The sequence below is a fragment of the Bos mutus genome, chromosome 21 (assembly GCF_027580195.1).
Source record: "Bos mutus isolate GX-2022 chromosome 21, NWIPB_WYAK_1.1, whole genome shotgun sequence".
Classification (NCBI taxonomy): domain Eukaryota; kingdom Metazoa; phylum Chordata; class Mammalia; order Artiodactyla; family Bovidae; genus Bos; species Bos mutus.
In genome coordinates, this window is record NC_091637.1 from 13,427,351 (window position 1) to 13,454,468 (window position 27,118).

Here is a 27,118-nt window from a genome sequence, read left to right on the forward strand (position 1 = left end):
TCCCTGGTGGTCCAGTGGCTAAGACTCCGCGCTCCCAATGCAGGGAGCCTGGGTTCAATCCCTGGTCAGGGAACTAGATCCCACATGCCTCAGCTAAGACTAGGCACAACCAAATAAATTAATACATTAGAAAGTATGAATATAAATTGTTTGGAAAAAGTGATTCAGCAAAAGGCACTAAAAACCTTTTTTACATGCTCACATCCTCTTAACTAAACATCTGACAACAATAAAATGGTTAAATAAATGAGGGAATAGGCATGAGAAATATTAGAAACCATGATTTTTAAAATCTTTAAATGATACGGAGAAAATGCTTAGAGTAGAATTTTGAATGAAATGTGACAACAGGACTATATGCAGCCTGATTCCAACTGGGGCAAACATATAAACAAATAAACGGTTTCCTCTGGGATGAATGAAATGGACCCAAATGATACGAATAGCAAGCTGGAGAGCGAGTTTGTACAGCTTTTCTTCTTGGTACTCTTCACCAACTTGCAAAATTTCTAAATGTGCATATAATCCTTTCCCCCAGTAATAAAGTACATAAATTTTTAAATTAATTTAAGAAAGACTCGGGTTTGCAGAAAATGGTAGAGAAACCATTTTCTCCTTCTAGCCACGGGGAAAGGGGCTGAGTGGAGAACTGTGAAGAAACTGACTTTAGTTTTTTCTGACACAGGGCAGTACAAGACATCTAACTCATACTGAGTTTAAACCTAGAGTAGGGCACAAAAGCCAACCTCAGCACACTCTGAATAATGACAACAGCTGACACTGACAGCACGCTTGCTCAGGGCTGCGTGCTGACTGTTACTCTGAAGTCGCCACCGCAGGGTTACAAAGCGGGGAGCAAAATCATGTGAAAGTTCATAGGTGAGGAACTCGGAGGAGGGAAAGGAGGAGTGGGAATTAGATGGTTATCAATAGTTTTAATAATTCAATTCCTCTTGTCCTTGACTATTCAGAGCCTTGGTTCTGAAGAGATTAGTGTCTAAAACTCCCCAAGGAAACTAAAATTTTAAGCTAGAGAAGAAGCCAGAATACCACAGTCTAATTGGGCCTGTGTGCAATTCGAGGGGCAGGAGTCCTGACTCTCTGGAGTGACAGACGCAGTGCTTAAAGCTCATGAGAAGCAGAAAGTCAAGTCCGGTCTTTCTACACAGAAGAGCCGCCTGGGTTTCAGAGGCTCCCACGCTCTCTCCACAGACTGCTTAGTCCCACCTCCAGCGCTCTCCTTGGCCTCCTCCCCTCCTCATACCACTACAGCCCCCCACGCTAAACCTCTTCCCCCTCCTTCTCTCAAATCCCACGGTATTTAACAGCTTGACAGGCACACATTACAAGGTTACACGGCTTCTAGCTTGTCCTAAGGGCTCTTCCACACAAGCCTTAAAAACAAAATACTTCATATTGCCAAATTCAAGCTGAACACCTAACAGATGGACCGATGCTGCCATCAGCCCAAGCAAGGGAGTTAAGCCACATCCCTACCAAGGTCCAGCACATCTGAGACACCACAAACACACTTTCTAAGACTCAAGTCACCAAGAGCACAGGTCGGAACCTTCTGAATTAGCACACATGTCAAAGGTAATCCTATTGGTCAGCCCTCCACAACCTGGCCTTGTTTTTCTTCTAGGCTCAGAAATTTGTCATCTGGGAGCACCAGAGAGCACTCGGTTGATATCAGAGCTACTCTGCCATTAATTCAGCCCAGGGAAGAGAAACAAGCATGGATATGCTTTTTGGGGGTGACAACCAAACAAGGTAAGAGCCACCTTTTACATCAGTGATTTCTCTTATCAGGTAGGACACTGTTCTGTGAACTGTTTCTGAAACAGAGTACATTCAGCTAGAAAGGCTTTCCCCCTTGATACAGAACCCAGACTGCCCAAGTAACAAAGCCACGCATGCCGTACCTCAGACCCATCTGCGTTGAAGTGGTCCAGCGCCTGTTTTCGGATTTCTCCCTTGATGGAACCATCCAGACGCTGTAAAAATAAACCACGAGAAAATCATAAGGTAGGAAAATCAGCTGCACTCAAAATAGAACAGAAGACTTGAAACCTTCCTCACTCCAACACCCTCTGAGTAAAAATAACCAGAACACACTGGCCAAGTGCCGTCCAGGGGCTGTGCTTGAGCAGCACACCCAACATGCCCCAAGCTCTCTGGTTACACACTCAAGCTCAGAAGCTTCTGGTTCTGAGGGCCACCTAGGTCCATCCAAGGATGAGAATTGCCGCTAGGACATAAGGAGAAAGACGGCAACCACGCTGTGCTTAGAGGCTTTGTCTGATTCTCCATCTGTGGGTACTCAAGAAATCAGGAAACACTACCACTGCTCACCTCACAATTAGCTCCTGCGGAAAAGTGACGCTCCTAAGTTAATATGGCTGAAAGCTGCCCTCATGTTAACTGCTATATACAGCAAAAAATCCTTTACATAATTTTGTTTGGAAGACATTTCCCCACAATATTGAAAACATTCAGCTGGTCATATACCCCAGCTTTTCCAAAAACTAAAGCATTCAAGCAGCCAAAATGTATCCTCAAGAGAGCCTCTGGCATTTCCCAGCACATACAATTCTTACATTAGACTGTATGTCAACTCTAGGTCCAAAACAATGTCACTGTAGAGATACCATAACATGTGGATACTGAAGAATTACTACCTGTACACTGTATATAAAGCATTTCTCACTCTTTAAAATCATTTTCATATTGCTGCCCCTTAATCACCACTTGAGACAAACTATCTCATTTTACAGAGGGCAAAACCGACCAGACAGATGTTGTCTGCTAGCCAGTCATCAGTGGCGGGGCGGGGCGGGGCGGGATCTGGAAGGACCCACAGCTCAGCGCTCTGCCCACCAAACCCAGAGCCACCTGAACACAGGCAGAATCACACGTGGGAACCCCCCTTCTTCTTTCTGACTACCAAGTCTACCTGACAGCCCTGACCCAAAGATAAGTCTTGAAATCAGAAAACCCAAATGCCCTCTTTTTAGTATTCTCACTAAGCGAAGGCAACAGGCATGATAACCTGAGCAGACACCAGACTACTCACTCCCTAGAGAAAAAAGTAACATCTTATTTCACTGATGCCAAATGATGAGCCAGACCTGAAAGCAGCCAGGGATCAGATGTACTGAAAGATCACTGACTCTTTCTGCTGTGCTATTTCTGATAATAACCACAGTATCAAGACAGCTGCTGAAAGACCACACCAGGTATTATGGATGTAACTAGGCCTTTCAGGGTACTTTGAAAGACAATCTGCACTGAGTTTTAAAGCTTGGTCTTCTTAGAATCACTAGCTTCAAGTATCTTCAATATCAGCCTAACTTCATTAGTTCATCCAAAACTAAAGAAAAAACTTATGTAATAATATTAGGCCAAATAAATTGCACACATGCCTATACATAGATAACAGATAAGTTTTTGTTTTTTTATTGTCTAACATGCAGAAAAATATTATGCTAAAGAAACTCCTTCTTCCTCCTTATTTTTCTCCTAATCTTACTGGAGATTAATGAATGAAGACAAAAACTCTTAATTTTACAAAAGTAAAATTAAGACCCTCCTGGACTCTTAATCTCAATTTGTTTCAAACAAGAAAACTCTTTGTTTTCTACCTGAGGCTAATTTAACAAGCAAAGCATACAACCCAGGAGGGAGGGAGGGAGAGAGGAAGGGAGAGACCCTAAGTACCGAGCATCCTTACCTGGAAAGGGTAGTGCTTAATAGTCAGGTACTCAGCCAGGATATCCAACATCCTCACCATCTGAGAGAAGATAAGGACTCTGTTTCCTCTTTCTCGAAGTCTTGTCAGCAGTTTATCTAATAGAATCAGCTTCCCACTGCTCCTGATCAGGGACTGAAGAACGAAAAGACACAATCATGATCAAAAGGATACTTCAATCTGCCCTTCACCTCTAAGAGTTCATATTTTTAAAATCATCTGAAAGCTTCTGGAAGCCTTCTGCAATCTAGCTGACAAGCAATTCCTAAAATGCTCTTTACCTGGTATCTGTGACAATATACTTTCCAGGTTTTTCCTAGCTATTTGGTTTTCCTCACCTGTTTTTAAAGCTTCTTTTGATGCTCCTTGAAGAGCCATCAGGGAGGAAAAGGAGTGTTTTGAGTAAAAGCATCTACAGAAATTAAACTGTCCTTAAGAAACTAATTACAAACAAGGTAGGCACACACCAGAAGAACTTCCTGTCCATTTTCCCTTTCGTTTTCCTCAGGGGGCTTAATCAGGTGACAGTGGTTGCAGCATTTCTTCAGTTCCATCACAATATTAAGGAAGCCAGATGTGCTGCCTCTTGTTCCTTTGGCGAGAGCCTTGTAATTCCTGGTCAGAATCCATCTGCAAAGTAAGACAATAATGATATTATCAGATGCAAAGGAAGAGAACAGGGTATACCAGGGAGATTATAAAAGGAAACACTATGACTGAGGGCATGGGGGCGGAAGGGAACTGAAAAGGCGAGGAAGGGCACTTTACCTTCTGCCTCCTGCCACCTCAGCAGGAGCCCTCACACACCTCCAGAGCCAGACCATTGAACTAAGGGCGCTTTACCTTCTATCTCCTGCCACCTCAGCAGGAGATCTCACACATCTCCAGAGTCAGACCATTCAACATTCTATCAGGTATTCAACCTGGCTGAGCACAGGAATATTCAACCTGGCTGAGCACAGGAATATTAAGAGAGGATAATAACAATAAAAAACTGATGTATGATGCAGGGAGCTCAATGATTAAGGTGCTATGGGACAACCTATAGGGATGGGATAGGGTGGGAGGTAGGAGGGAGATTCAAGAGGGAGGGGACATATGTATACCTATGACTGATTTATGTTGATGTATGGCAGAGACAAACACAATATCCTCCAACTGAAAGTAAGTACTTTTTTTTTTAGAAAGCCAAAACAACAACAACAACAAAAAAAAATATATATATACTAGAACATATATTACATTTATATATTTCACATAAACAATGACTATCACTGAAGCTGTCTTTAATATAGTATAAAAGTAGAAATTAAGCTATCACAAATTAGAAAATCAGTTAAATAAATGAGATATATCAATGACAGAAGCTACATATCCATTTAAATTGTGTAAAAGGGAGTTTTACAGAATACAGTGCTCATGATGAGTGTGTTTTACAACTCAGTTTGGAAAGAAGGGAGGACGGGGTGCGTGAATATTCACACATATCCAAATAAGCTCTAACCACAAACCCCAAAATATGAGAAGCACTTTTCTTCTGCACTGTGAAATTTCTTTACGCTTTCAGCAATCACATGTTTTAGGAACCCATCTCAAAGAGGGATGGCTCAAAGACTACAGCACTATTTATAAAAGTTAAGTATTTGGAACTATCCAAATGTCCATCACTAGGGGACTAGTAACAAACTTTCCCACAGATCCACTATGCGGTTGCAAAAAGCAAGGGCTGTCTGCCTCTGTACACCACTGTGGAGTGTTCCCAGCACAGCTGTCTGGCATCAGTAAGTGAAAAAAGTAAGGTACAGAAAACTGCACAGTGTGCTACCATCTGTATAAGAAGACAAAAGGCCCGAAGAAGCTAGCGTGTATCTGCTTCTATTTTAAAAATTAAAAATAAAGGAAAGATAAACACCAAGACTTTTAAATATAACAGTAATCATTACCTAAGGAGAAGAGAAACTGGAATGGAGGAGACAAGAATGAAGGCAGGTCTTTGAACAGGCCAGACTTGGCAGTTTTGGCTTTGGAGCTCTGTTAACTATTAGTAATCATCAACAAAATTAAACAAAGCAATTCCTTAAAAATAAATTTCCCTCTCTCCGACCACAAATAAACTGCTATTTAAATCTGTGTTGAGACTTCACTAAAAAAGGCAGTTTACCTGTCAGTTCTCTCTCTCATGTGTTCCTGGCACTGATCTTAATCCCAGTCGGGCCTGACTCAGCCAATGACTTACTTGTAATACTGTTTCTGAAGGGCTGACATCTCCACTCTGAGAATCTGTTCCACTTTGGCAGGAAGAGATTTCTCCACATCTTTCTTCACTCTTCGGAGAAGGAAAGGCTCTAGCACCTTATGAAGACTCTGATAGCCATTCTCTCTCCCTTTCCCATGGTCTTCTTCAAAATCTTCCCAGAACTCAAACCTAGAGATAAAACAGAACAGTGTTACTCAATTACACAGAAAAAAAAAAAATTTTTTTCCCAATTAAAATTTCTTTTTTAAGGAACCAACTAGAAAAAAAAAAAAAAAAGTCCGTTAAAAAAAATGAGTCTTCCCTATAAGGATAAATAAATTTTATCTTTCACTAGCTCTTGAATATAAGAGCAGGGAAAACAAAAGGCAAGGAAAAATCAACTGAAACAATTTCATAAGTCTATACTGGATAATAGCAGGTTTCCAATTCTGAGACTGGATCCAGGGTTCACAAAATATTTCAGTAAATCATGCAATTAGTACATAAGTAACAAGTTATTGTGATAAAATGTTAGGCAGAAAATTAATCATAAGCTATCGTTTAATAAGCTGCAATTTACAGGGAAAACAATATTCAGAGATAAAAGAATAATTAGTGGTGGTATCAGGGCTGTCACCAAATGTAAAAACTATATCGTTTCCATCAGTCATCCTTACTGCCCACAGATTTAAAAGTTAATAGATCACAATGACAATCAACCACACAACAACCCCCAGACAAGAAGAATGATGTAAGTGATACAAATTTAATACTAACAGAACTTGGAGGCACAAAATTTATCAATGAAATTTAAAGACAAGTCACCCATAACAAATTCTGCCTGGACTCTACAGATCAAAGTTTCTCCTGTGTAAATATTAATTCAACCATCTTTCAATCACTAAAGGACCTGTGGCAGAAATTCAGTATGGGACACTATGATCAAAGCTCTTTCAAAAATAAAAATTGAAAGAAGTTTCTTTCATGGGGCTTAGAAAAATATAAGCTTGCTGACTTGCCAAATGAAAGCCAAGAAAGCACTTGGAAGAAGCTGCTTAGTTCTGTGTACAGACTGAAGCTCAGTGGGTGAGATGAGGCCCTGCTGTGCCGAGGTCAGTCAAGTCCCGGAATTATAAACTCAGGACTTGACACTACCTAGAGCTACCATGTAATGAGATCTCTGATAACAGAGAAAGTCAAATGCCAGCACTGCCTCTGGGCACAAGGATGTTAACTGTCTGCTGCCATTTCTGATCTCAGGAACGGCCAAGCATGCCATCAGGCACCAGGAGCATCAGTTTCAAGCCCAGTGACACCTGGCAATGCCTGAAACAACCACGTTCAGAGAGGCAGAGAAAACAACCTTTAGAGGTAGCGATCTGAGAATACCATTAAAGCTTCTCCCTCGACAAACCAAAGGCACACTGTATTCTGCCATACTGCTATGAAAAATAAGAACATAAATTGAAGAATTAAAACTGATAAGAGGATTAAAAGGAACAATGTAAAAAATGAGGTATCTCAACAGCATCTCAACGCAAAATGTATGAGGCAACTGGAAATGAAAGACCATTCCTATACATCAAGCTACTTTCTGAAGAGCTGGGAGATAAATAATTTCAAGGGAATGTTTTAATTTACATAACACATTTTAATTAAAACTACACTAGTCTAAAAACTTAATAAACTTTTTTTTAAAACAAGACTTACTGCTCCTACTGTTTTAGGCAACAAGTATTTTCACCCACCTAGTGTATTCTTATTGCATTAAAAAAGTTAATATGAGATATTATTTCTTAGATATATACTAAGTTATTTACAAACTGCCTATGGCTGCTTTCTGTCTATACAGCAGATGAGTAGTTGTGACAGAGACCATATGCCTAGTTGAAATGTTGACTACCAAGTTCTTTAAGAAACATGTGCTGGTCCATGCAGTGGACAACTGTCAGTTTGTAATACCATGGATATAAAAGGTATACCGTCATCATGGTGAACTTATAATGATACCACATCACAGCCTATAGAGTCACTATTTTAACTATTCCTCTGTTAATCAACTTCTGTATTTATTTAACATATGCGTCTCACCGAAGTAGAAACAATTCTGCATTTTCCAGACCTTGGGATTTTGCATAAACAGAAGCTCACTCTAATGAGGAACAACAAAGAAGAAAATTAAATCAAAGCAGGGAGAAAAGTATACTAGAAGTCCTGTGATAAATATGTGAAAGGAAAAGTGCAAAAAAATTCACAGACTGGACTAGACAGCAGAAGCAAAACAACAACAACAAAACACTAAGAGGTAAAAATCTCCGAAAATACTCTATCAAACTAAGTTATTTTGTAGGGTGGGTATGAAATACACATTTGCACATGATTATGTGTATACGCTGAATTCTTTGATGTAGTCGTAGCTCTTTCTCGCTTTAAAAGCAAGCCCCATACTTTGCAAAAACACTACATACAGAACACAGTGGCTCAACGATATGTGTCTCTAGTAAGGGTAGTAACCATAGACAGTAAGGGTGGGCTCCTGGTCAGAGTCGCTATGCAGAAAAGGCGACTGGATCGACTCTGCACAAAGGAAATGCCATCTCAGCTGGTTAAAAAGAACAGTAACTTTTGGATGCTGAGAACAATGGCCTATCACAGCTGAGGAAGGGAAAGTCCGGAAATTATATGAGTAAACCTCTCTTCTGTACAATGACGTTTCTTCAGCGGATCACTTCCCAAAAAGGAACACACGGTTGTAGAGAGCCGTAATGAACCTCAGGACCTACCACAAAGGGTAGGAGGAAGTACAGGATTTGTTGTCCACACAGCAAGCTCAGATGGAAATAAAGGAAAATCTAAACTCCTTAACTAATGGATTTCCTTCTTACACATACACCTTCGTGAAAAATGATTTTTTTAAATGTCTGAAAATAATAATGTTTTAAAAACAAAGTTTACAGAGAAAAAGCTCTCTTACACATACACATGCTGATACACACACACGCATACACACACATACACAAAGTACATCCCTTAACTCCAATCCACCCTCCAATAATTACCCAACTGGCCACATGGAAAACTTTGGCAAACACTAACTGAATGATCATCTCTAGTGGAAAAAAGTAATTCAAAATTCCTCTCTTCAGTTATAAAAACAAAAACATAAAACTTTTTTCCCAAAATGTAGCCCATGCTGGGTGGAACGCTGCAGTTGCTTAAGAGCATCAAAAAATTAATTATGACCATTTAGGAGTCAAAATCCCTACCATCCACCTCGCTAGCCAAGAACAAAAGGACAAATCTTAGCTAGCCATTCACTGGAGGAAACTAAGCATCACGTTTCTTTCTCTAGAAAATGAGCACATAAGTTCCCACAGGCCTCAAGGTTCCTACTATGCAGAATACTTCTACTTCATCTCTATGGTGCTATGAAGAATGCACTATTTCTCTTTAGAATTTGAAATTTAAAGACATGGGCCTGGGTCACAGAAGACCGGAGACTGGCCTCAGTCTATCCACTTATTAACCATATGATATGAGACATATCGATCTCAGTCTATCCAGTTATTAACCATATGATACGAGACACATTTTTCATCACCTCTCTAAGGCGGCATATTCTCACTACAATCTGAGGCTAAACATACACAGTATATCAAAAGTCAGATACAAGAAAACAATATGAAAACTCTAATATACTTGAAAATTCTCTTATCCATTTCAGAAAACAAAGATCACTAATAAGTGATACTCCCACTGTTTCTAAACTTTCATTCATCATCTGTTTTATAGCACGCACATTTTGAAAAACACACTGTATAAAAACATGGGCTTCTGCTAATACATGACGGACAGGGTATTCATTACAGAATGGACAATAGAATGTTTAAAAAGAGAAGGGGGAAACTGCCTCCCTCCTCAAAAAGGTGACTGCTATTGACTTACAGAGCTCTGTGGGAGGAGCAGAGGAGCAGGTGAGCAGCAAATGGGACAGGCGAAAGATCAGCAATGAGACTGGGGGGAGGGGGGAGGACGGCAGAACGGGCAATGCGGGGAGGCAGCAGGAACTCTCTCGCATAGTGCTTCTCAAGGTGGTGACTTCACCCCTCTGGGGGACACTCGGCAATGTCTGGAGACATTTTTGGTTGTCACAACTGAGGAAGGGGGATCACTCCTGGCATGGAGTAGGTAGCGGCCATGGATGCTGAACACCATAAAATGCAAAGGAGAGCCACCCCCCACTTTGCAAAAAAAGAATTATCCAGCCCAAAATGTCAACAGTGCTGAGGTTAAGAAACTCTGTTCCAAGAGAAGGCAGAGGAAGGAGGAGTATAGAGGGGGGCCTCCTCTCTCACAAGTATACTATAGTGAGGATGCCTGCAAAAAAAGGAATAGTCTAAGCCTGTTGTAAAACTGCTGTAGTAAGAGCATAATCAGAGCAGTCAAGCTTCTCTGTCTTCTGAGGAGTCTTAAACTATTCTTCAAAACTAAAGGTGAAAAGAGAACAGCACAGACAAATGAAGACAGAATTTGTGGGTAGAAGGCCTGCTTTACAAGAAATACTAAACAGAGCCCTTCAGGCTAAAGTGACACCTGACGGCAACTTGACTGCACAAGAAGAAATGAAGATCACTAAAAGATGATAAAGTAAAATGGTAAGTAAGACTGTATAAATATATTTTCTCTTTTCTTAATTTCCTTCAAACACAAGCCTGAATAAAGCAATCATTTTATCACTGTATTCTTGGGTTTAAAACAATGAAGGAGGAGAAAACAGAACTATACTGCAGAAAAGTTGCTATATTTTACCAGAATTAAATCAGTATTAATTTTAAGAATATTTTGATAAGATGTATACACTAAACACCTTGGAGCAACCACTAAAAACTATTTGTTGAAACAAAAGAAGACAGCAAAGAAAAAAGCAAAGGAACAAAAAAGAAATAAGACATAGAGAGGGAAAACAAAACAGACATAAATCCAACCATATCAATAATTCTACTAAATGTGAATGAACTAAGTACTCCAATCAAAAGGCAGACATTATCTTACTAGAGAAGAAGGAAAATCCAACTATATGCTGTCCACAGGAGCCACATCTTAAAGAAAGATACAGGGCGAAAGTAACCAATGGAAGCAGTACACTGTGCAGACAGTCGTCAGGAGAGGGCCGAGGAGCTAGAGATCAAAGCAGACCCAGAGAGCGAGAAGCAGCCCTGGAGATGAGGAGGGCCGTGCTATAATGGTAACAAGGTCAATACATCAGAAACAAACAACAAATACTGGTTTGGCCAAAAAGTTCATTTAGAGTTTTCTGTACGATGTTATGGAAAAACTCAAATGAACTTTTGGTCAACCCAACATAAATGTGCACACATCTAACAACAGAACCCCCTAACTGACAGAACTGAAAGAAGTAGGTCATTCAACAACTGTAGTTAAATATTAAAACACTTCACTCAATTACTGATAGAACTACTACACATGGGGTCGGCAAGATACGTAGGAGACTGTTAACAAAGGTGACTGAACAGACACAGAATTCTACCCAGCAAAGGCCGAATAAACATTTTTCAAGTATACATGGAATATCCTCAAAAATAAAAAACATACTAGACTATAACAAATAATTCATTTAAAGCATGTGCTCTAAGACAGAAGTAAACTACAAATCATTTTTTAAAAAAAAGAAACCCATGCACAAAAGAAAAAATCAAAAGAGCAATTCAAAAATAGGTGAAAATGAATTAAAACAAAAACAGAAGATAGCAACATTTACAGGCTGCAGCTATAGCAGTACAGGGAGGGAATCTGTATCTTTAAGTACCTATATTGGGAAAAGGAAGAAAAGATCTTAAATCAATAATCTAAGCTTCCATCTTAAGAAAATAGAAAACAAGAAAACTAAATGAAAAGCACAGGGAGACAATAATAAAAATGAGAGTGGAAATAAATGAAATTCTAAATAGAAAAAACAAAACAAACCAATAACCTCCAAAGCTGCTGTCTTTGAAAACATCCCTAATATTGATAACTTTTACCTATTATAAAAAGACCAAGAGACAAGACACAAATTACCATAATCAAAGTATTACTTAGATCAGTATTGATTCTTGAAAAATTAAAAGGATCATTAGGAAATACTAGCTTTATGCCAACAAACAAAACAATTTAGATGAAATACACTAATTCTTAAACACAAATTAACAAAACAAAACAAAGTCAAGATGAAACAGAAAACCTGAATAGACCTATAACTAGAAATGGAAATATTCATTAAAAATTTTCTCACAAAGAAAAGCCAAAGCTCACAAGGCAACACTGGCGAATCCTATCAAATATTTTTAAAAGTAATACAAATCTTAACCAATTGTTTCAGAAAATAAAGGAGGGAATACTATACAATTCATTCTATGATCCTGATACCAAAGCCAGAAAGAAAGACATCACTAAAACAAAAACAAACAAAAAAACTAGGTACCTCAGGAACAAAAATGGAAAAATCTTTAACAAAGTATTAGCAAACTGAATCCAGAAACAGAAAAAGGATTCAACATTACGACCAAGTCAGATTTATCCCAGGAATGAAAGACTGACAATAGCCAAAAGGTAACTAATGCTATATACCACACGGGTGGAATATAGAACAGATATCACATGGTCACCTCCACAGGCACAGAAGAGCAACACATGACAAAATCCAACACAACTCAAGAGCTCGTAAAAACTCTTCAAAAACCAGGAGCACAAGAAAATTTCCTCAACCTTATAAAGGGTACCTAACAAAAATCCTGCAACAGCCTACTCCCACCAACTCTACTCAACATGGAAAATTCTAGCCAATACAGTAAGACAAGAAATAAAAGGAATCTACCTACACTGGAGAAATGAGGTACTACAGCCTTAAGAGAAGATGTGAGTCTAATAAAGAACTTCCATCTAGACCACTTTTAAAAAATTAAAAACCTCTTCAACTCATTAAGGGTGCTGCTACATGGCAGAGTAGAAGGATGTGCACTCATCTTTTCCTGCGAGAACGCCAAAATCGCAACAAGCTGTGGAACAACCATTGACAGGAATATGTTGGAACACAACAAAAGATACCCCACGTCCAAGGACAAAGGACAACAAGGTAAACAATTTAACTTAAAAATGGGTGGAAGACTGAACAGACATACGACCAAATATACACTAATGGCCAATGAACACTTGAAGAGATGTTCAGCATTACTAGTCATTATAGAAACGCAAGTCAAAACACAATGAGATACCACTATTTGCCCACCAGAATGCTGGAATCCAGAAGACTGACAATACACCAAGTATCAGCAATGATAGAAATGAAAAAATTCAAACATTTCTGATGGGAATGTAAAAAGGTAGAGTCTCTTTGGAAAACAGCCGGTAGCTTCTTAAGAAGTTAAATATATACTTTATGAATAATGCAGCAATTCCACTCCCATGTATATAGTCATTAACAAAATAGCCCCAAACTGAAGCAACCCAAACATCCATCAACTGGTGTATAGAATGGAATATGACTCCATAATAAGAGAATAACTCCTAATAAATTCTATAAATTCTATAACATGGGCGAATCTCAAAATAATTATGCTAAGTAAAAGAAGCCAAAAACAAAAGATTACTTATTAGGATTCAATTTAGATGAAATTTTTAGAAAAGGTACATCTCTAGAGATGAAAGCTGTTTAGTGACTGCCTAAGGCTAGAAGTTGAAGCAGGGATTAACTACAAACAGGCAAGAAGGAATTTTTTGCGGTGAGGAACATATTCTAAAGGTAGACTGTGGGGATGGCTGCACAATTCTATAAATTTACTTAAAAAAAAAAAAAATTGACTTGTATACTTAAAATGGTACATTCCACGGTTGTTGCCGTTTTTCAGTCATCCAGTCTGTCTGACTCGTTGCGACCCCATGGACTGTAGCACGCCAGGCCTCCCTGTCCCTTGACATCTCCCGTACCACATTCTATGGTACATACATTATATTCCCATAAGCTATTTCCTTAGGCTGTCCAAAACATGCTGTGCTCAGTTTATGGCACAGAGTAAGCACTCAAGTCTTCTCCAAATTAAAAAAAAAAAAAAAAGTGGTGCTTCATCTATTAACTTGACAATTCTTAATTGAACTGTTTACTGCATGCCACGTACTATTCTAGGTCTGTGGACCACAGATGAATAAACAAACAAGATCCCTGCTACTTCTAAATGCATAATTTAATGGCACAGGATCAGTGAGGAAATAAATGGGGGTGGGGGGGAAGGTGACATATAGAAAATGAAACGGGGTGTGGAAGATAAGCATGTCCAATAAGGAATTTCAGGTTTGCTGGTCATGTAAGGTAAGGCAAAGGTATTAATAAGTGACTTCCCCTCTGAAGATGAGGAGAAAGAACATTCCAGACAAAAAGAATAGCAATGCTTGGACCCACACATATATGGGCAGGTTATCTTTGACATATACAAGACTATACAATGGGAAAGGACAGTTTCTTCAACAAGTGGCACTGGAAGACGTGGACAACTATGTGCAAAAGAACGAAATAGAGCACTTCCTACCACCACAACACACAAGGATAAACTCGAGATGGATCGAAGAACGAAATAGAGCACTTTCTAACACCACACACAAGGATAAACTCAAGATGGATTAGAGACCTAATTGTAAGACCGGAAGCCGTAAAACTCTTAGAAGAAAACATAGGTAGAACACTGTGACATAAATCATAGCAAGATCCTTTATGACCCACCTCCTAGAATCATGGAAATAAAAACAAAATAATTAAATGGGACCTAATTAAACTTAAAAGCTTTTGCACAGCAAAGGAAACTATAATCAAAGTGAAAAGACAACCCTCAGAATAGGAGAAAGTAATAGCAAATGAAACAACTGACAAAAGAATTAAGTTTCAAAATATACAAGCAGCTCATACAATACTCAATACCAGAAAAACAAACCACCCAATCAAAAAGTGGACAGAAAGATCTGAACAGACATTTCTCCAAAGAAGACATACAGATGGCCAATTAACATATGAAGAGATGTTCAACATCACTCATTATTAGAGAAATGCAAATCAAAACCACAATGAGGGATCACCTCACCACAGACAGAATGGCCATCATCAAAGAATCCACAAACAAGTACTGGAGAGGGTGTGGAGAGAAGGGGGCCCTCCAGCGCCGTGGGTGGGATGTCAACTGACACACCACTGCGGGAGATGGCACGAGGGTTCCTTTAAAAGCAGGAGTAAAGCCACCATGTGACCAGCAGTGTCACTGCTAGGCACATACCCCGAGGAAACCCAAACCCGAAAAGACACACGGACCCAGTGTCCACTGCAGCACTGTTTACAACAGCCAAGACACCGAAGCAGCCCCGACGTCCATCAACAGACGGATAAAGCAGCTGTGGTACACACACACAATGCCCATAAAAAGGAACACATCTGAGTCAGTTCTAATGAGGTGGATGAACCTAGAGCCTACTGTACAGAGTGGAGTAAGCCAGAAAGAGAAAAACAAATATCGTATATTAACACATATCCACGGAATCTAGAAGGAAGGTACTGACGCACCTGTTCACAGAGCAGCAATGGAGAGGCAGACAGAGAGAAGAGACTTATGGACAAAGGTGGGAAGAAGCAGAAGAGGGTGGGATGAATGCAGAGCAGCATGGAGGCGTGCACACCAACATTCGTAAATAGATGGCCAATGGGAACGTGCTGTATGACTCAGGGAACCCAAACTGCGGCTCTGTGATAACCTAGAGCGGGGAACGGGTGAGAGGTGGGAGGGAGGGGACATATGTACACCTGTGGCTAATTCATGTTGACATATGACAAAAATCAAAACATTGTAAACCAGTCATCAATCCACTAAAAACAATAATAAAATAAAATAAAGAAAAGAATAGCAATGCTTGGCTTGTTAAAGGAACCAGAAGATAGCCAGAATGGCTGGAGCACAATTAGTGGTGGAGAAAATGCTAAGATGGGTCAGATGCTGAGTAGGGTATTCCACATTAGGGTAACAATTTAGATTGCAAGTATCATCAAACACCATTGGATAATTTTAAAGTTTTATGAAATGTACATACCATCTCTCCCACAAAAATCTTTTCAGTAAAGACATCCCACAATTCTTTAAATAGGTAATTGTAACAAATCTCAAGTTGATGCTTTTACTATCAAAAGCTTAGATTTAGGATATTTTATTTTCAGATTGTATACCTTGTATACGCCATTCCAATTATATTGATGACCTTATAGCTACTGGGAGAAGGTATGAAATGTTTTCTATTTATCAACTATTTCCTCCAAAGCATTAAACAATTCAAATGCTTGGTAGACAGTATGCTTTCTTCCTTAACAGACTGATTTCTGAGCTTTCTATCATTTGTTACAAAACATTTCACACTTTTATTGCTGCCTCAGTTCCATGCTTTGCTTTCCCCAGACCATGCCATCTGTTTTCCCTAAGGTCTGCTAAAAAAGTTAAAAAGCATTGGCATTTCAGACATTCTAGCATCTTTTGAAATACATAGGAAGGAGCTTACTTCTCCGGCATAATAAAGTGCAGCAAGGACCAGAGCTCTTTGAGGGAATTCTGAAGAGGGGTCCCCGTAATCAGGAGCCTATGGTTGGACTTGAAATCAATCAGAGTTTTATACAATAAAGAGTCATCATTCTTCAACCGATGGGCTTCATCCACTCCCAGAAAGGCCCAGTTAATACTGCCCAGCACAGTCTAAAGTAAAAACAAAACAGAACGAGCCACCAGGTCAGAAGGGAACCTAAAAATACTTTCAAGTGTTAATCATCTCTGTACAAATACCATCACAAAGGTTTACACAGAAACATTTATTCTTCACTGACTTAAAAGTACGTAAGACTCTTCTGTTTATTCTCTTAGCTGCCAGACTGGTGTTTACTCTAAAGAGCAGGTCATCCTCTAAAACCTACAGGGGGTCTTTCAGGTATCGCTGCATGCCTCAAAGCAAAAACATAAAAACTGGTATGTATGCTGGGCAAAAACAACACAAAAACAAAACTCATGATTTTGCAGTCTCTCCTTAATTAAGATTCTTCTCTGCCTATTCTCCATCCCAACCCTGAAAGCACAGAAACACCAAGAGCCACAAGCTACTACAAGCCACAGCTTGTAAACAAGCTGAACTTGCTTACACCTATCATCATCAATGGGATCACTTGGCACATACATTTCATAGTAACGGTAGAAGGAGATAATTTAAAAGAGCTTCATTTTTCTGTCCTCTTCACAGAGACCATTCACAACGTCTGTTCTGGAGAAGTGCTTAACAATAAGATGGCAAATGCCTGAGAGGCACTCAAGACCAGCTTCCAATGACTGACCAGAATCTCCTATCAGGTGTGGGCCTCAATCCCCTTTCATCCTGTCTTATTCAATTGGCTTAGGTGACCCAAGGTCCCATTCGACTGTAAGGTTCTAGGGTTTTTTTATATATACATAACCTTAACATTCTTCATGGATTTTCTGTTCTTCATTTGTTGGCTTTTTTAAATAAAAACAGAAAAATAACATGGCAAGGGGGAGGCAGAGACCACACCATTTGGACAAGTTACACTCCTGGGTTACCAATTACACACCTTATCTTTTAAGAGGATCTCATATGTTGTTATAAGCGCATTGAACTTTAGCCTTTTGGTCTGAGAGTGAATCCATTCATATTCTCGTATCTATAAGAGAAAATAGAAATTAAGACACAATTTCTACTTTAAGCCTTCTATATAATCACCAAGTCTTATGACAGATGCAACAAAATATGCCAAATAAAAAATTAAATCTAATTAGAACTTAATGAATACCTAATACATTCTAAACTGATCTAAGCAACCAAAGTACAGAGCAATACAAGTTAAAATTAAAAGATCTATTACTGAGTAGCAAAAACTTTATTGCCAGAATTCAAACAGTCTTCTCTCCATATTCCCCCACCCCAATACATTTGAGAAAAAAATGCATTTCATGAGTAATTAAACCCTGGTGACTTGAACTTATCTAGAGATCTTCCAGAAGGAGAATTTTCTTAAGGAAATATAATTTGATTATTCTTTGGGTAGGGCATACTTTTATTAGTAAATAAAACAAATTCCAACTTCTGACTTGGTCAGAAATTTCATTAATCATATAGCAGTAAGATGTGGCCCCCAATAAGGAGGAAAGGGAGGCTTACAGGATTAAAATACAACCTAGTAAGAATGAAAATAACATCAATGCAAAGAAACATAAAAACTAACACATTCATACAAAAGTATAAAGTACATAACTGGACACCCAGCAAGCACAATGGCCCATGACAAAGCTCCTACAGTTTGGTTATCAAGTTAGGAATGGAGAATGGGTCAAGGAGAGCTTTTGAGAAAATCACCATCAAGTGGGAAGGAAGAACAAAGAAAAGGAGTACTGGGAAGAAAAGAAAGTGTACCTGACCCCACAATTATTTAGAGTTCTTTTTCTTTGCCCTCACCTTTCAGTGCAGTGGTGTTTGAAGCAATTCTACATAATCTAGATTTTCTTTTTTAATGGTTAACGGATGGATCAACAAACTGAGGAACTATTATGTACTTAGAAACTCAAAATTAGAGCAATGAAATCTGTCAGAGTTTAGGTTAGGCAATTTCAATGAAACCATCAGCAACTTCCTAGGAACAGTTCATTCCAACATACATCCAGTGGTGAAAAAGCCCAGGTCTGGGACTGAACACATCCTTGTCCCAACCCCAGCTCTGCCACAGTCCAGCTGGCCTGAGGCCAAGTGTTAACCTCTCTGTCAATTTCCTTCATCAGTTGATTGGAAAGAATATCATCTACTTTAAAGACTATCATAAGGATTATAGGTAATATATATGAAGTACCCAGCACAGGGCCTGGCACACAGTACCTTAAAAAATGTTACTCGTTACCAAGAAAAGATCTGTCAAACAAAGATAAACTTAAGCCCCTGTGTTCCAAGTTCCTGATACTCAAGTTAACTTTGATATCAGACAAATAATTCTCATGTCTGCTGCTCTGAAATAGCTCACCGTCCTTTTACTCCTTTCTTATAAGTTATATAACTGCCCCATTTTTTAAAAGTTAGGAAACAAATTCTAAGAACTAAAGTATTGTCAGTACTATCCCTGTCAAATACTACTAACATTTCATAAGGTGTAAACTCTATCGCATAATCCTTTGTAAATTAAGTGGTCTTCAAAGTAGACAGAAAAGAAAGAAGAAAAACTTAATACTGCAATCCAACTAGGAAAGATTCCCGTTCATGTATAGCTGTTGTTTTTCTTTACAAAGTAAGCATACGTTTTTAAGACTATCAGAATTGTGTTTTTGTGATACAGAAATCTCCCAGTAACAGGGGCATAGCACAGTGTCAGAAGCACAATTTACTAAAGACTATAATAGCTTTAGGTCAATTTCCCAAATACATTTATAACACAGATTCTATCCCAATTCTTTTTGTTTACACACCGTATTTCTGCTCATCAGGTCACCTATGTAAACCACTACGTTAATCTCTGGTGCCCAGATTTCAAACTCCCTCTGCCATGAGGTGAGGGTGGATAAAGGGACGACTATAAGAAAGGGGCCATACAGCTGGTGTTGGTGGAACAGGTAGGAGAGGAATGATATGGTCTGGATGGTCTTTCCTAGGCCCATTTCATCAGCAAGGATTACACTGTTACTTCTGCAGAAAGAAAAAGATAAAAACAAAAAGATCATCAGTTCACAACAAAAAACAAAACAGTACATGCACAAACAGCAGAGGCATCAAGGCCTCACGATATTCCTCAGCAAGTCAGGGGTTTTGAGCCTCAAATGTCTCTCCTCTCCTCTGCAATCGTCTCCTGCGTCAGAAGACAGCAGGGTAACAAGTAATCTAAGTATAATCGAGGTCTGGATTATTGTAAGGGCCGCTTTCCATCTACCTCTTATAACAGAAGGCAGGTTTGGAATAGTGGTGTAAAGCACATGCCCTGGGCTCCATCAATGCAGAAGGCAGAGGCAGACGGGCTACCCCACTCCTGGTGAGCCCTACAGCCTGACAGTCACGGGCCCTTGTTCAGACTGCCCACCCATTCCACTGCCTGCCACTGGGCTACTTAATGCTGTAATCACTACTTTCCAGACCTACATGCCGCAGGTGCACAGAGCTTCCTTTAAACATACTAGTATCTAGCAGGGGTAGGCTGCAGATCAGATCTCTGAATCCTACCCCAGACCTGCTGAATCGGAGTATCTGGAAAAGGGCTCAGAACTCTGTATTGTTAACAAGCACTCCTGGATACACTGTAATATGGGTATACTCCTTGGACCACACTTTGAGACAGACGGCTCTAGAGGACAGGCAGGATTTCAACAGGGTACTAATAGGAAAGGGCTGTCCAGATACTAGGCAAAAACTTTAATTAATTTGAGCTAATTTAAACTTAAAAAAATAGCCAGAGTTAGGAAATATGTTCTGGAAATAGAAAAGAGTCCATTTGGCAGGAAACCAGGGATGCATATATGCCATAAGGTTGAAAATATAAAAAGGTTCTTGAAAATCAGGCCACGGGAGGTTTACATATGTATAATACACACTTAATCAGTGGACCAGAGAGAACAAAAACTAATACTCAAGTTAAAGACAACTAACTGATTAGAAAAACAAGACATTTAATTCACCAAGAAGATATCCCTGAGTGATTTCCCTCTTATTTCTCTCACCTTTTCACACCACTGGGGAGGAAACAGGGTTAATTTTCTCCAACATTTCCTCTCCCTAGCAAACTGCCACTGTCCATTTATACACATGAAAGGAGGTCTGATCTGCCTGTTTTTCTGGAACTAGACCAAAACAGCATGTTACTTAATGCAAGGTTCCCACAACCAGGGCCCAGCAGCTAACTGGGCCTTTTTCAGCTGGTTCTGAATTAATGAGTTTAAAGACTCTACAGAGTGTGTCCTGAAGTGTAAAGCAAGAGGATTAGTTACACAACTTCTAAGGCTCCACTGAGCTTGTAATTGTCCTTTAGGAAGCTCACATCTCACTATTCTCGGAAACAAAAATAATCTTCCAGCAATCGAGAACAGGAGTTACCTCAGACCTCCATTCTCAGTCAAAGGAATGGAACCTCAAGATCTTTGTTTCTTACACTGAATGTTAAATATTACATAAATTTTAACAAGAGAAAAAACAGACGGCTCAACTGGGAAAGTCACATAAACGCATCTCTGTAATGAAAAGCCATCTTTTCAACATTGAGAAAAGCAGCTCACACGTCTTTGCTTTGGAGCTGTAGTCTATTCTGAAGTAAGAATTCTTGCTTTGCCACCAAATACTGACGAAATTAAGAGCTGCCATCTGGGGAAGGAATGTGCAGACAGACATAGGTGCTTCCCCTCCCTCCTTCGCCTCTCTGTGCCGCCGTGATGCTGCACATGGGTGTCCGGGCTGGCGCTCTCAGGAATACCAACAGTGCGGAGAAGAGGCAAATGCCAGGTGCCTATCAAACCACGCTCCAAAGCCACTGTCAGGCTTCTAACCCTGAAGAAGCAGCCTGGTTACGCTGGCAAATTTGAAATCATCCATGATCACTGCGCTGTACAAGTTGTTGAGAGCCTCAGAGGCAGGCTTCGTAAGTGTGGAGTGACCAGCCCCAGATTTGATGTGCAACTGAAAGATCTAGAAAAATGGCAGAATGGCCTGCTCCCGTCCCGTCAGTTTGTTTTCATTGTACCAACAACCTCAGTGGGCATCATGGACCATGAAGAAGCAAGATGAAAACACAGGAGGGGAAACCTTTGGATTCTTTTTCAAGGGATATAATACATATTTGCAAATAAAACACCTTGAGGGGGTTTAAAAAGGTACTTTTCACCCTGTATGTTCTATGAGGACAGGGAAATCCTGTCTTGTCTTGGTTCACTATTAAATTCTCAAGGCCTACATGGGTTCCTAATGCACAGTAATTAGGGAATACTTGAGTCTGCAATTGAACTTGGTGAATAAAATTCATGAGTACAGTCTCAAAGTACCTTTAAACCTCATTGTCTCATCTCTCTTCTTTTTTCCCAAGACTATGGTAATCTTATTACAAAAAGTGAAGGATAATTTCACAAGTTCAACTGTCAGAAAATTTTCTCTAAATGGGATGGCCTGTACAGCAATTGGGGAGCAGGGGAATCACAAGACTCTTTAGCACCAGTATGTAAATTAAAGATCTTCTCTCGTCTTAGAATAATTCCTTCCACACCAAAGATTTGGGCAAATTACCTTGCTATTTGTGCTCACGAATAACACAGTATGACACAGGTCGCTGGCTATTACCCTCCCAATAACTAAATAACAAAGTACTTTTTACTTCAGGCTAAAGTGGTAATTACACATACAGGGAAATTCCCAGAAGTGATTTCTCTTAATCAAATACATATATATACATACATACATATATATATATATATATACACACATACACACACACACATATATATATGATTTTTTTTTCTATAATATACAATGGACTTCCCTTGTGCTCAGTGCTAAGAATCCACTTGCCAATCCAGGAGACATGGGTTCGATCTCTGGGTCAGGATGATCCCCAGGGGGAAGGAAATGGCAACCCACTCCAGTATTCTAGAAAATCCCACGGACAGAAGAGCCTGGTGGGCTACAGTCCATGGTATCCCAAAAGAGTCAGACACGACATAGTGACAAATAACAATAATAATATACAATGGGGCTTCCCTGGTGGCTCAGATGGTAAAGAATCTGCCTGCAATGCAGAAGACCCAAGTTCAATCCCTCAGTTGGGAAGATCCCCTGAAGAAGGGAATAAAAAGGAGTAATTCTTTGCATCTAACATCTTAAACAGCCAGAAACAGTAGAGAAAACATCAAACATAATCTTCTACGTACTTGCACCAGGAGTGAGCAAGCCAGTTGAGACCTTCCAGCTGATAATCTCGGAGCTCCAGATTCTCTCCTCCTAAATATGCCGGCTGTTTCTTTAAAGCCACAAATCGTGGTCTCTGCTTCAGGGCCTGAAATGCAGAATTGAACAAAGACCAGGTATGAAGAAAACCTTCTTCATATGTTAACCTGTTAACCTTCTTCATATGCAAACCTGTTCATATGTTAAAATGCTAACCATGATTTGTGCACTCTACATGAAAGCATAAGAACTGAAATTTCACATCTGTATCACCAACCACACCCAACCGACCATCAGTTCCTGCATCGCTGTCTACATGCCCAAAGCCAGACTGCAGCCCGAGATGTTGTTAGTCATTGCTTCTTTCCTGAAGTAAGCTTGTGAACATCATTAAACAGCACTGACTCCGCATCATCTCTGCAGCGGGGCAGTGAGTCACCTATTTTCCTCTTGGCGTTACCTTACTCTCTAAACAGCACAAAACAATGCCTCTCGGGAAGTCTGTCTATGCTACCGTAACAGCGTTTGTCAATTCTGAAAAGCAGCCCACCTCCCTTGAAGCCCCAACTCTGTGAGTCTGGCTTTCTGAAGGAAAAGATGCTGCTCTCACCTTCACAGGTGTGAGGATTTGGCAGCCTAGTAAAGCCATGTCTCTATGGTTTGCACAAAATGTGTATTCTACGGGCAACTCAGTTTGGGAAACACTGGGTTAAAAAGTTACATGCATCCCATGGCTCGTGCCTTTTCAAGTCTACCATGTTTGTGGATGCCGTGAGTTAACAGGAGAAGCTGATTCAGGAGTGCATCCCAGAGTGATGTGCCCACAAAAGCCTTTTTTGCAGGGAGCATTTCTCTGAAGATGAGCACTCTCTGGAATGAGTACCCTATTAAGAAGTGTCATCCTACTAAAGTATTTGATAAGGTAATTACTGTTTGTCTCAGCTCTCCTCTGTGAGCAGCGGGCAGTCAACAGAATCAGATGCCTCACTTGCAGCTGTCCACTCCCGCCAAGTCTCCCCACAAAGCTTCTCCCGTCTGACCCTTCAACTGCTGCTACTGTCCTCATCCTCACACCAACTCTCCCTTCAGGGGCTTATTCTACATCTTCCTGGTGGGACCTTCTGGCTTTAACAATTACTTACTCTGGAGTCTCCAACACAGAGTCATTAGATTAAGCTTTCTAAATGAAATACTGTTTCTGGCCTGCTGCTCTGCTCAAGAGGGTAGGCTTATCAATACCCACAGGATAAAGTCAACATATCCTTCAAGGTATTCAATACATACACACTTTGATTTGTCAATATCACCTCCCTCTTCCAACCCTGAGGCCCGGTGGTCCCCCAACTATATTACAAGAACATCTTTCTCTTAGTATCTTTCACAAGAGGGCAATAACCTGGGCCCCCTTTTATCTTGTCTAACCAGCTCCAATCTATTCTTCAAGGGTAGGGCACTTCATGTACCACAACTTCCTCTAGTTTTAAAACCCCTTCAGTGATCCCTGTGGCTCAGTGACTTCTGCCTCTGGATATCGTCACACTCACTGACCTCCAGTGACACACTGCTTTTTATAGGTACAGGTTTGGTTCTATGAATCTGAAGACAACCTCTCGGACAAAGAGGCCATATCTTAAGTATAGTTTTATTACTGAGGACCCAAGCATTCCACTTTATACAGGGAATAAATACCAACAAAAGATAAGGATCTGTACAACCAGTCTAGCAGAGACTGGTTGATCCAGTCTCTGGATCAATCAAATAAGAAAGCCTGTACAGATCCTTGTCTTTTGTAGAATGCAGAGTCACTTCCTTTTCCTGCCACTTCTCTTTAAAGTGCTTTAACTCTTTCAAGGAGTCTCCACAGTATCTCTGAACTAGATATATCTAACTGGGTAAATAATAAGATGAAATGAGTCAGTAAAGCCATTATACAACACATCCTGCTCTCCTGTTTTAATGGTTTTCCTTTGATACCAAGATTAGGTCATCTTCTTCAACATGAGAACTGTCCTTTACTTCTGTAGTCTTTTCTCTCCCCCACATCTGTGTGTGGCCAGACTTTTAAGCAATACACCTTTCCCCGAAAGCCCAAACGCCAGCAGTCAGCACACCTTGCATTCTCTCGTGGGGATGGTTTTTGAGTTGTTGCGACTGTGGAAGCTGTCGATGCAGCTCTGGAATTTCTTTCCGATCAGGGCTTCGTCTTCCCAGCTGCACTCTGAATAGGGCAGTCCCATCCACTTGCATAGATACTCAGGTTCGTTGGAAGGGGCCGGCTTCCGGCTGTGAGCTATTTCACATACAAAAATTGACAGATCAGCAACTGCCAATTAAAGGAGAGGGGTGACATTCTGTTTTATGTGTAACCAAGGCAACACCACGTGGCAAAGCATGCATTGCTCTTAGACAATATTTATAAACAAAATCTCTCACTTACCTGGAAAGTCTGTTTGACCCAGTGTAGATTTGCTTGTCTTCACAGCTAAATAAATGGAAAATCAGGTAAGTTATCACAAAACCAAGAAAACAGTGACATTTCAGGCCCTGTGAGCAAGAGTACAAATATACTCTACTATCTCACATCTTAACAAAATAAAAAAGAGCCGTGTTGTTCTCACGACCCTGTCTGGCCCCATTTTCTGTCTCCCTACCCCCACCTGCAGCCCCACCACCCCATGGATTCATCCCCCGGGCCAGGACTACTGCCGAGCGGAAGGACCAAGCCCCAGTCCTCCCTGACTGGCAACGCCACCTGCCGCCCGAGCCACCTGGTGCTTGGCACGCCTACCCCCTGGCTGCCACCTCACTGGCGGGCCTTTCTCACGCTCCTCTGTTGGTTTCTTCACAACTTTCAAAAGCTGGAATGCCCTCAGACTTCTGCTCTCACCATGTGTACATTTCTTGATGATCTCATTAAACCTCAGGCTTTAAATACTATCTACACAGAGATAAATTCTCAAGTTTCAATCTCCAGCTAAGACTGAGTTCTAAACTCCAGATTCACATACTCTACAGCCTTCACAATACTATCCACTTAGATGACTGTGAAGTATATCAAACTGACAAACTAAGCTCTTGACTTCTCTTCCCTCAGTCTTGCTATTTCAGTAAATGGTACCTCCAATCTCCTGTTTGCTCAGGTCAGGAATACTGACACCACCCCTCTGTCTTCCCCCATCTCCAAATCTACCACCAAGTCTTGTTAGCTTTTCCTTCAAAATAAATCTAGGCATCTGACTATTCTCCAAACTTACACCTGCAAAAATACATTTTTTAATATCTATACATTACTCCCAAAAAAGGAAGTTCCTTTATTCCTGGAACTCCAACACTGCTTAAATGAGTTTCCATGTACTTACCTATTACTCTTTCTACAATCTGATACTGTTTGTTCAGCTCCGAGGCCAGCTCTTGTTGGCAGTTGAAATATTCCACATCTTCAGGAGAAACCTTCCCTAACCTGGCCAGAAGTCAAACAAGGAAGAGTACATACTAATTAGATCTGGAGAATCCATACTCATCTATCAATGCAAAGTCAAAACAGGAAAGGAAACTTAGTCTTTACTTTCATATGTCCCTTTAGTAATCTTGTACTAATAATTAGGCCAGAGATTTTAAGAAAAACATGTAAGACTTGTAGAAAACACTGAAACCTCAGACTTAAAGGACACACCAGTTGTTCTTGCTGATGTGGTCTGTTTTATAAAGAAACCTAAAAATAACTATTTTGTGTGATAAATTCATGTGATCTGTGATAAATTCATGTATCTTAATAGACAAGGCCAATAAAACTCAGATTATAAGAAAAGATGTCTTTTTTTCATATATGATGGACTTTAGGAGTGATTAAATGTTGACATTTTTAGAAAACCAATTATTTTCAGTTATAAAACAACACCAGCAACTTGAAATTAAATACTACTATAACTTTCAAGGACTTTCAAAATTCTAATAATTGCTTTACAAACTACCCATACCTCAGAGATATATATTTTTGTTTTTGACTCAAAGAAAAAAAGTATCTGATTTACTGAAATAGCATATTCTGCACAGTAATAAAACAGGAATTGGAACCCATTTGTCCCTATTCCTAACACTAATTAACCTGATCACATGATACTGAAGCGTGTGTCTCCAGGGAGAACTTACACTTCTTATTT

General features: G+C 39.9%; 1 protein-coding gene and 1 long non-coding RNA gene across 9 annotated transcripts in view; one reads left to right on the forward strand and one right to left on the reverse strand.

The window, feature by feature from the left end:
* CHD2 (chromodomain helicase DNA binding protein 2) overlaps positions 1–27,118 on the reverse strand; it is a 109,696-nt gene that overhangs the window by 45,042 nt on the left and 37,536 nt on the right. For all 3 annotated transcript variants that reach the window (XM_005891569.3, XM_070358737.1, XM_070358736.1), the window contains 11 exons: positions 26,318–26,418; positions 25,396–25,440; positions 25,070–25,248; positions 22,943–23,067; positions 19,514–19,730; positions 17,638–17,727; positions 16,566–16,756; positions 5,988–6,176; positions 4,219–4,381; positions 3,734–3,886; positions 1,926–1,997 (listed from right to left, as the gene is read on the reverse strand). In XM_005891569.3, the coding sequence (XP_005891631.2) occupies positions 1,926–1,997; positions 3,734–3,886; positions 4,219–4,381; positions 5,988–6,176; positions 16,566–16,756; positions 17,638–17,727; positions 19,514–19,730; positions 22,943–23,067; positions 25,070–25,248; positions 25,396–25,440; positions 26,318–26,418 (1,525 nt within the window). The remainder of the gene's footprint in view (positions 1–1,925; positions 1,998–3,733; positions 3,887–4,218; positions 4,382–5,987; positions 6,177–16,565; positions 16,757–17,637; positions 17,728–19,513; positions 19,731–22,942; positions 23,068–25,069; positions 25,249–25,395; positions 25,441–26,317; positions 26,419–27,118) is intronic.
* On the forward strand, positions 1,337–26,766 carry LOC138984432 (uncharacterized). Of its 6 annotated transcripts, none has more exons than XR_011461709.1 (6): positions 1,337–1,562; positions 1,646–1,773; positions 1,886–2,028; positions 8,108–8,292; positions 10,481–10,642; positions 17,292–17,573. It is a non-coding gene; the product is annotated as an uncharacterized lncRNA (long non-coding RNA). The 6 variants fall into 6 exon arrangements; XR_011461708.1 differs by lacking the exon at positions 8,108–8,292 and adding an exon at positions 25,622–26,766 and having other exon boundaries at positions 1,342–1,562; positions 17,292–17,398; XR_011461710.1 differs by lacking the exon at positions 8,108–8,292 and adding an exon at positions 22,900–23,449 and having other exon boundaries at positions 1,342–1,562; positions 17,292–17,398.